Source organism: Antrostomus carolinensis, unplaced genomic scaffold (genome assembly GCF_000700745.2).
Source record: "Antrostomus carolinensis isolate BGI_N321 unplaced genomic scaffold, ASM70074v2 scaffold50709, whole genome shotgun sequence".
Taxonomy (NCBI): Eukaryota; Metazoa; Chordata; class Aves; order Caprimulgiformes; family Caprimulgidae; genus Antrostomus; species Antrostomus carolinensis.
In genome coordinates this window covers 1-10,050 of record NW_010341578.1, presented here as the reverse complement: position 1 = coordinate 10,050, position 10,050 = coordinate 1, and the positions used below count along the sequence as shown (strand labels likewise).

At 37.2% G+C, this 10,050-nt stretch overlaps 1 protein-coding gene across 1 annotated transcript in view; it reads left to right on the top strand.

Moving 5' to 3' along the window:
* The window catches only part of MAGT1 (magnesium transporter 1), an 8,400-nt gene extending 4,021 nt beyond the window's left edge, over positions 1-4,379 (top strand). The window contains exons 6-9 of the mRNA XM_010176507.1: positions 293-356; positions 2,378-2,452; positions 2,900-2,990; positions 4,129-4,379. Coding sequence (XP_010174809.1) covers positions 293-356; positions 2,378-2,452; positions 2,900-2,990; positions 4,129-4,144 — 246 coding nt within the window. The 3' untranslated portion in view covers positions 4,145-4,379. The remainder of the gene's footprint in view (positions 1-292; positions 357-2,377; positions 2,453-2,899; positions 2,991-4,128) is intronic.
* The last annotated feature ends 5,671 nt before the right edge of the window (positions 4,380-10,050 follow it).

The window sequence follows — 10,050 nt, the reverse complement described above, 5'->3', positions numbered from 1 at the left end:
CTGCTGAACAGGGATCTGGAGCATGAAGGTTGTAGCTGCACTTGCAGTATTATAATCTGAATGGTACTTTGGGTTGATTGTGCATGATAATAGAAGAAGGATTTCTGATGCTGACACAGCTCCTCCCAAAAATCAATGGACAACAGATGAAATTGTTGTTCATGCTCCAACTTCTGTTCTGTCTCCCGAAAGAGACAGTGCAAAACCCAGTTCCAAGCTCTGTAGCTGTTGTTAATCATGTCAAAGTTGACTTCAGTCTTTTCTAAATTCAATTACTCTTTGTCTCTTACAGAACTATATCCATGGAAGCAGCCAAGCCCAATTCGTGGCAGAAACACACATTGTTCTTCTGTTCAGTATCCTTCCTACTGAGAAGCATGTGGTTGGTGATGATTTTTGTTAGCTTATGCTGCTGCCATGAGAGTATTTTTCTCCATGAGAGTACTTTGTCAAGGCTTGTAACTGTCACCTAATACTGATGCAGAAGCTTGTAGAGTGTCTGCTGACAACTATGCTTTTCCTACGCCAGTGATCTTTAAGTTGAATAGAAAAATGTTTAGTGCTTTCTCATCACCTTCTTCCTTGCATAATGACTGAACTGAATACAGTGTTAAAGATGTGGAATCAGAAGATTCTTCAGGATAGTGCCTGCTCCTCTGTGCATGTCTTACTCTTTCAATCTTGCCTATTTAGTTCTTGCTTTGGTGTTGAATTTCTTCCTCAGTTACTGATATTTCTTCTGTTATTTCTTTGCTTACCTTCTTTACTTTTAATCTTGCCACCCTCGCTCCTGCTAATGAATCAGGATTTTTCTATGCCAGTATTATGCCATCAAGAAAGGCAAGCGGAAAATTGCAGGTTGAGAGCTTTTGCCTTTCTCATTTATATAAAAATGTTTCTTTGGAGTAATGAGAATAAAATTCATTATTCTCTTCTTCTGTTCCTTCATGTATGTTTTTGATCCATCATCTCTAACTTTAGTCATCTCTGACTCAAGCTTTTCTTCTTTGTCTCATCACCTGTGTCAGCCTATGCATTATTTTATTTAGGGTTTTTAATTTTATTTAATGTTGTCATTTTTTCTTGCATCTTCACAGTCCCAAATTGTTTACATTTAATAGTACACAAGTATACAGAATTACTATAGGCACATCATTTCAAAACTTCATTTAAAGTACCTGTCCTCTTCACTGCCTGACAGTGATTAACAAGATTAACAGAATGTTCTTTAACGGAGTGACTTCTGCTGATTTATCCCTTTTCTTGTTCTTTCCATTCAGAATCCCAATTTCAGCAAGTCATGCATTGCATTTGTTGTAATAAAATAATACAAAGGAAGCAATTGTTGTTTAAATATGGTGGTGTTAAAAGAACTTCACTCTATTGCTCTGTATTCATTATCAAAGTTTTTTTTTTAAACTTAAAACCTCCATTTGGAGGTTGACTTTTGATCTTTTTCTGATCATTACTGTACTTCTGATGCACTCAGTCAAATGCAACCTAGAAACTTTGTTGTTTATTTTTTGCTACTGCTATCCATCACTTTATGGACCTAATCTACCAGTTGCTAGAGACATTTAAACTTGTAGAAGTTGGCAGGGTTTCTGTAGGTTTCTGTCACTTTTCTCTTGTGCTGTAGATAGATCACATCTGAAATAGAAGGATTTCTTAATGGTCTGGTTGCAGTCAATGATAAGTATTTCTTATTTCAGAAGGAGGATTGGGACTGAACATCTGTAGTGAAATGCAACGAGATCTTTGGGAATTCTGTCTTTTGTTCCTCTGGATCCACTATTTGGCTTTGCCAGGATTTATTCTTTGCAAATACCAGGCCTTTGAAGTGGTCTGTGCTTCTTTAATTTTACAAGCTTTAGTTGTTTTTTTTTTTTTTTTTTTTCCTAGTTGAAGAATTAGAAAAGACTGAAATATTGCTACTTGAAAAATATCCTGTTAGATTAAATATTGCATGCACTTTATTCATTTTGTTAGCCGAGTAAAATGCAGAAGTTGGAATTCCTTTTGGGATTTTCCAGTGGAGAAGAACAGTAGCAGGAGTGGACTCTCTGGGAAGGAATGCTGTTTCTGTTACAAGCTGAGATAATAAATGCAAGCTTTTAATTTTGTGTCAAGACCTACTGTACCTTCCAGTTAATGTTTTAAACTTTATTTTTATTTTCTGTTACAAGTTGATGTTATGAATGCCTTTCAGTTGCTTTTTTCCCCCACAGTTGCTGGTTTGGCTGGAAACCTTTAATTTTTTCAGTGAGTTTTAATGCCCCAGGTATGGAGTGGGAGCTGAATTTATGATGTTAGGAATGGTGAGTGTATTATATTGTCTATTGTATTTTGTTGATTTAGCCTTAAACAGCGTTTGTAGATGGTGCTGTTACTTTAGGCATGGTACTCCTCCATGAAGCTGCTACTTCTGACATGGATGTGGGAAAAAGAAAAAGTAAGTACTAGTATTTCTCTTTCTAAGAGAAGGCATATTAAGTAAAGATTTTTTGATACACTATTTAATAGAAATGCTTTTGCACTGTGGGGTTTTGTGCACTTCCTGCCTCTAAGCAGAAATGAATAATTTGGTTTTTCAGCAGCATTTGGAGTTGCTTAGCAAACTGCAAGATAAACTCTTTTGGGAGATGGGGAGATATAAAGATGCTTTGCAGCATTTTGCTAGTGAGGGAGAGAAGGGACTTACCTTTCTCTGAAAGCTATGATATAAAATTGGTTTACAGTAGGAATTGGTGGTAATATAGTTCTTTTCAGTGAATCTAATAGAGGTCTCATCTGACCAAATCTGTAAATATTACTGAATGCTTTTGAAGACTCCCGGTCACTGTGGTGGTTTTGGGGACAGCTGTCACATTACCAGAATCTTATTCTGCGTCTCTTGCAGTTATGTGTATTGCTGGTATTGGCTTGGTGGTGGTGTTCTTCAGCTGGTTGCTGTCTGTCTTCAGATCTAAATACCATGGCTACCCATACAGGTACGTCTTCTCTGCTGCATCAGTCGTTGTTTTCCTGTGCATTGCAATACAGCTACAACTCCATAGACTTTTTTGAAGGAAGTGGGTAAACACAAATGAGGACTTGGAGATTGAGAGTGATACTAGAAGTTTGGGGTTTTTATCTGGACTGTATGTTTATGAATGAATCTGTTTTTGCTGACTGTTATTTCCTTATCTGGTAATATTAATATAGACCAGAAAGGAGAAATAGGCAAAGGCTTATTTTCTGAAATCTAATTTGGTGGGAGATAGCTTTTAAAAATGTTCGACTTCTCAAAAAGTGACAATATTGGTTGATATAATCACCAGAAATAACGGTATTTGGTGGTACCACGATTTTTCAGTCTGGCCAAAGGAAAGCTTGTGGTACTCTCATTATCATGCCATTACATATTATAAAATATTTTATAGTGATATCTCAGCCAACTTATACTGAAAACAAGTGTGTCTTTTTTCTTTCTACTTATCTCTTCATATTCATACATCTTGATTATTAATCTTTATTTGTGAGAACAGGGAGGATGGCTGATGCTTTAAAGCTGCATACATTTTGAGATAGCTTCTGTAGAGAGTCTAGCACTATTAATTGACTGCTTACTATATATACTGTTGGTATAGTTATCATGTTGATTTTTACTAGGTTTTATGCATTTTGAAGGAATAAATACATGCTGAGGTACCAGCTTCTAACCATCTCAGCTTCTGCGAAGAGTTTAATTTGGAAGGCTAATGTAATGTCATAGGCACATATCCCTTTTCTCTGAGAAGTCAGTTCTTATTTAAAAATATCTAAATAATAAACCAAGACTTTTCTCAAGACTAGAAGAGAGCTGAACTTATTCCCCACTTAATAACTGGTCAGCTTTTTTTTCTGGTCTATGCAATGGTCTTACAGACTTCTGTTAACTTTGTTGTAGGTAACATGTGGTTGTCTTGGCTTTTGAGTTACTAGACGACTCCCTTTTAAGCAACTTCCGCAAAGCTACTTGCGTTGTAGTTGCATTAGGCCTGATTTTGTCATTCGGATTTTCTTGGCATATAGGAAAGTTAAGTGGAATGCTGCATGCCTTTGTTTCATATAAAATTAATAAGAATGTTTATTATTTTGTTCCTGCAGTTTCCTAATGAGTTAAAGGATTCCAGAATCTGTAACATCTGCAATTGCATGGAATGGAATGGAAGAGCTAAATATACGTGGTTCATGCTACCTCTCTGTACACTGAATGAGATAGTTAAACACTGAACCAAAGACGACATGTAGTGCCTTAAATGTCACAAGCAATTTGCTCTGAAGGACAGAGTGTTAAGATGCAATCTCTTTTTTCCATAAGCTTTACATCTTCTTGAACAACTCTACTTCTAGTGAAATTCAGAACTTAATGCTTAGTACTACATTTCTGTTAGACTAACTAGAAACAGTACTTGGAATTCAGTTGCATAATTTGTTTTCTGTATGTGTTTTTTTTCCCCTCAAATATTTATCACTTTATTTCCTGTTCATGCATAGCAGGTGACAATAACTTATCTGTCATGCCTTTTCGTGGTTGAGAAAACATCTTCATGTACCTGGAAATCTTTTCCTTCAGTCTGTGTATGACTCTTGGAGCATACTCAGATTCCGGTATGGAATGTGCATATCCTAGAGCTGTATCTCATTTGAGAAGAGTACTTAACTGCTGCATGATGCAAGAGATTGTTTCACATATGAAGGGAGAATTTTCAACAGGTAGAATTGAGTTATTAATTCAATTATTCATTAAAAACTTTCTTTGCCAAATGCTGAAAATGCAACATTTAAGTTGTAAATAGTGGCTCAGAGTCAAAAAAAAAAAAATTCTTACACTGACCAACACTCATGCTCTCAAATATAGAAACCAAGATGGGAGTGGGCAAAGATACCTAATCCCAGGATAAATATTGTTACCCCAGGAAAGATTTGTTAGCCTTACAATTGAATGCATGTGCTTTTTTTGCTCTCTCCTTTTGTTCTCTCATCTCACAAAGATACTTTGCCTTAAGGATTCTTGAGTGGAAGACACTGTGCCTCAGCCCGAACTGTTGTGTAGTTCAGCACCTATACTACAGGAAATTTTTGCAGCCCTTCCTTCTGTAGGCTGTGGTGGCCTTGGAGGTTACTAGTCAGAGAAGATATGACGAGACTTTTGTCTCCTGCTTGTGCCTCTCCCCTGTCTCAAGAGGTTACAGAATTTGGCCACGTTAGATTGAAGCTCAAAAAGGACCCTATCATTCAAAATAGAATGTTATTCTTATGCAATTTTTCTAACTTAACACTCATCTCAAGTGCCTTAACTTCCGTAATTTAGTTGTTTGATGTTTCAGCTTGTTGAGATGCATTTTTCTGTGCCATACAGAATGACAAGCCTTAGTGGAATGGATAAACTGTGTGCCTAACTGGATTTTGGACAAGGTTCAATAAAATTTTTTAGTCTAATCTGTGCTCCTGTGTCTTTTGAACTTAACATCAGCCAAAGCAAAGAAACCTGTTTTCTTCCACTATTGCTTCAATGTGTTAATAAAAATGTTTGTATATAGTAAACAAACTGAATATGGCTGAGTAGACTGGTTTAGTAGCATATATGTGTTTATGTAGGAAATTACAGCCCAAAATGTCAATACTAGAGATCTTCTCATGTTGCCAACTAATAGCATAAAGATGACATGGTTTTTACTTTTATGGCTGTCCTGCGGTGAAAATCTTGACTTCCTGGTGTCCTAGACAGATCCATTAATAGTGTTTCTGGAGGTGGAATCTAATTAGCGCTGTAGATTTGCCTGGAACAACGCTGGACTGCCGAACCTGTTGCTGATTTTCCTGCCCTGTTGGTACAGTGCTTCCAGGAAACTTTCAGGTTGGTTGTACTTCAGTCCTTAGTGCAGGTGAAAGTGGCTTGCGATCTCATTCTAAAGTAGCAATGTTTTTTCTTAAAATTTCAACTTCTTTCTAATTTTTCTGACATGGTGTGTACCTTATTCTATCTCTCTAAAAAGCATCTAATAATATATTAACTAACTTTAAATAGTTGGATATCACTCCAGATGGTGGAGACATGTTGGCCTTCCACTTAAGGTGGTATAGTTGTTGAGAGTTTGGGATTTTCCTCTTTTTCCATGCTGACATGAAAAGAAAATAATGCTTACTTTTTCCAACAGTTTTTCTGCTCTCTAGGCTGAAACTGAAGTGAATGGAGGAGGGAACAAGTGTGATAGTGGAGCAAAAGAAGATTAAGTGCTTGCCAGGACCTGTAGCAGATTCAGAGCCCATGCAATTCTAGAAAGACTTGACTTGTGCAGCAGCGGAGAGGTAATGGCCAGCTGTAGTTGGTACCTAAGGTGATTCTTTGGGACCATTGGCATGTGCATCTCGCTAACTAGTTAGTATAATACAGATCTGGCCCAGTAGAACAAAGGTGGAAGAGGCAAGGCATTTGAGAACTGGTATGCTAAAGCTGGGAATTTGATGAGGCCATCTCCTTTAGAAAGCGAGTCATTAAAGAGCTCGGAAGTACTGTAAAAGCTCACCGTCAGAGAACACTTACTGTAATAAAAGGAGGAAATGGTATATTCTGTAGCTGAAAATGGACTGTGTGGTTTCATTAATGTGGCTGGCCTCAAAGATTGCTGCTTTTTCTGCTTTTGAGAAGGGGCTGTGGTGTATTTAAAAAATATTTTGGACTAATAGCTCAAAATGATTCAGGGAGTTATCTGACAAGCTAAGCCCAGTGCAAGATTAGTTGGATTAATCTAGGTAACACTTTGTTATCTACAATTTAGTGGAAGCTCCCGTCTTCAAACCATTCTAGTGTTCAGCACGGAACGTACTTCTTGATGGTGGTGCCTCGTCATGCCTGCAGTTGAGTCTTTAGCAGAGATGCTTCGTAAGCACATGCTCTTTAGGGGCAGAACTGCTTAGCCCTCCAACGAGATGGAAAGTGTGCTCAGCTCTGCATCTGCTGTGTATGGCTTGGTGCTCGTGCAAATCGATCCTGTGGCTGGTGATGTTCGTGTGGCTGAGTGTACACACACAATCGCGTGATTAAGATAGACATTCAGACACGAGTAAGAACAAGTTCAGTAGCCATCAGTGTCTGGGAAATATGATGAGCTGACGGCTGCCTAGAGGCTTTAGGAGAAAATGTAGATACTTTTATGGTCACAACTGTTGGACATCTAACTGAATGTACAGCAAGGCTTATTCTGAGGCTTGTTAAAAAGGTGACCAAGTAAGCACAACAGGTTATTTATTTATTTCTAGTCTATGTTCCTGACAAATCAAAGTAGAAACTTCAGAAGTACTAAAGAAAGTCAAATGCTTAACTTTCTAAACATTTGGAACATCCAAAGAAAATATGATGCCCAGATTGCTCATGCTTGTTTGGATATGCTGCCCATGACATCAGATTATGCTAGATTGTGGCATCCTGTAGCCAAACTTTGTTGGGAGAAAAGAAGGGTGTGTGGTGTTCTTTTATGGTTTATTAGTAATGGTTTCTCATGATGTGTTTTAAAAATTATCCAGTTTATAACAGAAAATCAATTATTCTGAAATCAGATAAAATTTCACAGTGCTTTCATCTGCTATGAGAAATTAGTTCTCACAAAGGATTTGGAAAAGTACTGGCACTTTGTTTCTGCGTTGGACCTTGATGTTTGCTGCTTGCTTATGCTGGAAAGGTTTAATTATCAAATACAAACCCATTACTCAACTGATTCCACACCATCACTTTGTACTTTATTAAGGGGAATAGAATGACAGCAAAACAAAGAATGAATCCAGGCTCTTGAGTAAGTGATGAGTAGAGAATTGAGTTTCATTGCACATAATGTATTTCATTTAAAAGGTCAGATCTTGACCATTCCTATAAAATGAATTTAAGCATAGTGTTTTATTGTTCTGGATTAATTGTGCTACTTCTGTCACAGATAATAATCTGAAAAAGATGTATATGTAGTTTATATTTCTAGGTCAGGAGCACATAAAGTTATTAAAATATTCTCTTGTCAATTGATAACTATACGTGTATTTCAGCCATTTTTCTTAAAAGTAGGCTAATATCTACTTAAGAAAACTAATTACTGTCATTATGAAAAAAAAATAATAGTGTGATGAGACTCTACGGTGGCCCTTGGTTTGTGATGCAAACTAAGCTCTGAATCCTCATTTTTCCAGGTATATTGGAGCAGCCAGCAGTGGAGTGCTGGGGTCCTGTGTGCTGGGGAAACTTAACTGTAGGTATGTTAGATGTTTCTCTACAGATGCACACTATATATGTCCTTACAGAGATTTTGGTGTGCTTCTCCAATCTGTTTTTAGATAACTTAATGATAGTGTCAAGTTTTTCTTCTGGAGTAATTGTTAGGATAATTAGGACAAGAAACATTTCCATTCGTACTTTATCTTGACCTTTTCTCCCAATAGGATTTTTGTCATGTGCACCTTTAGATATAAGTGAAGAGTTGGAGGCAATTAAATTTATTTTTTTTTTAACTGCTTTCAAATACCTTCTATTTCCCAAGGAAATAGTAAAAGGAAAAAAAAAATACAGAGTTAAAGTAATAAATATATCTATGTAGTTATTCTAAAGAAATAGGATATTAGTCCATAAAGTAGACTAAATCCCTTGAAGAGGAAAATAAATGTTTTGTGTTCTTATTTTAATCACACAATTGGAATACTAATGCAGAGCTGAGAATAGATAATGCTTCCAGTTTAATTCATCTGTCTGGTGGCAAAAAAAAATAGAATGGCTTTTTTGCAGTTTTTTAATGGAATTTGTAGCAGTCAGTTAAAACAGATTTCTTTTTTTTTCCTTCTAAAATTTTGCTAGAGGGCAGGTGATGCTTTGTTCTTTTAAAACTGTAGCATTGACCATGAGATAGCATTTGTTAAGAAAGCTGTTACTAAATCTGCTGTTTGGTATTACTAAAATTCAGCAAATACAGGATGCAGTTCTTGGGTAAAACGTTAAATCCTAAAGCAAATTCCGTTTAGGCCAATTTGTAGAATTTCCCTGGGATATGTAATCTTGTATGTGCTGAAGTACAAAAATGCTATTTATTCTAGTATCATTGCTTTTTAGAATGAAGACGATACTTAAACGATACAGAAAAGATATACTTAAGATAACAAGGCTTTCACGTGCAACTTTTTTTTCTTGTTTTGCACATTGTTTTATGAAACCAGATGAACTGGTGTATATATATAAATTTTTTTTATTGTTGTTTCTGCAGAAAAATACATTAATTTTCAAAACTGGCTATCTGTATAATAAGGGAATAGTACTTGTATCACCTGTTTTGGATTCTTTGCGGTACTGGACTTGGTTTTGGTGGTTTGTTCTATTTTGGTCATGTGGGGAGAGGGAAGTTTACATGAAAAACCCCAGCCAGCAGAATTCAGTAGCCTTCTGATGAAAGCACGTTACTTCTTTCCTTCTGAACAGGGATGTGTTCCATGTGTTCTTATTTTCATACAGATTTTAACATCTGGCAGGAATGTAGACGCCGCTGGTACAAGCAGGGAAAATCACCTTGGCATATTTAGGTGAAGCTGCCAATGATATGTTTCCTTATCTAAAGAATTTTCTCTTTAAAGAAGAAAAAGTTCTAGCAAAGCTGGGTTTAAGTGGAGCTCTAGCTAGCAATGTAACTTGGGTGCTGTTCAAGTTCAACCTTGATAATTCTCAATATAGCTGATGTTATCCATATCTTGCTGGTTTTTATTCTGTACTTGGGAAACAGTCTCCTCCAAAGCTTTTTTCTGTGCCCCTGTCCTGGTCTGCCTCGAGTTCGAGGGGCGATCCCCGCAGAGGATTAGGGTCATTCTGGTGCTGTCGTTGGAGTTGGGCCAGCAGCGCAGTGTTGCTCTTCGTACAGCTGAGGTATTGCAATGTCCTGATGAAGGTGATGTTGAATCCAGTTGCAGAATTGCCCGAAGCCGCATCCCTCTGAGATGAGATGAGGTGGGTGGGTGGGTGGCTGGGGCCGGGGTGTGACGGGACCCCGCTGTCGCCCATGGCAG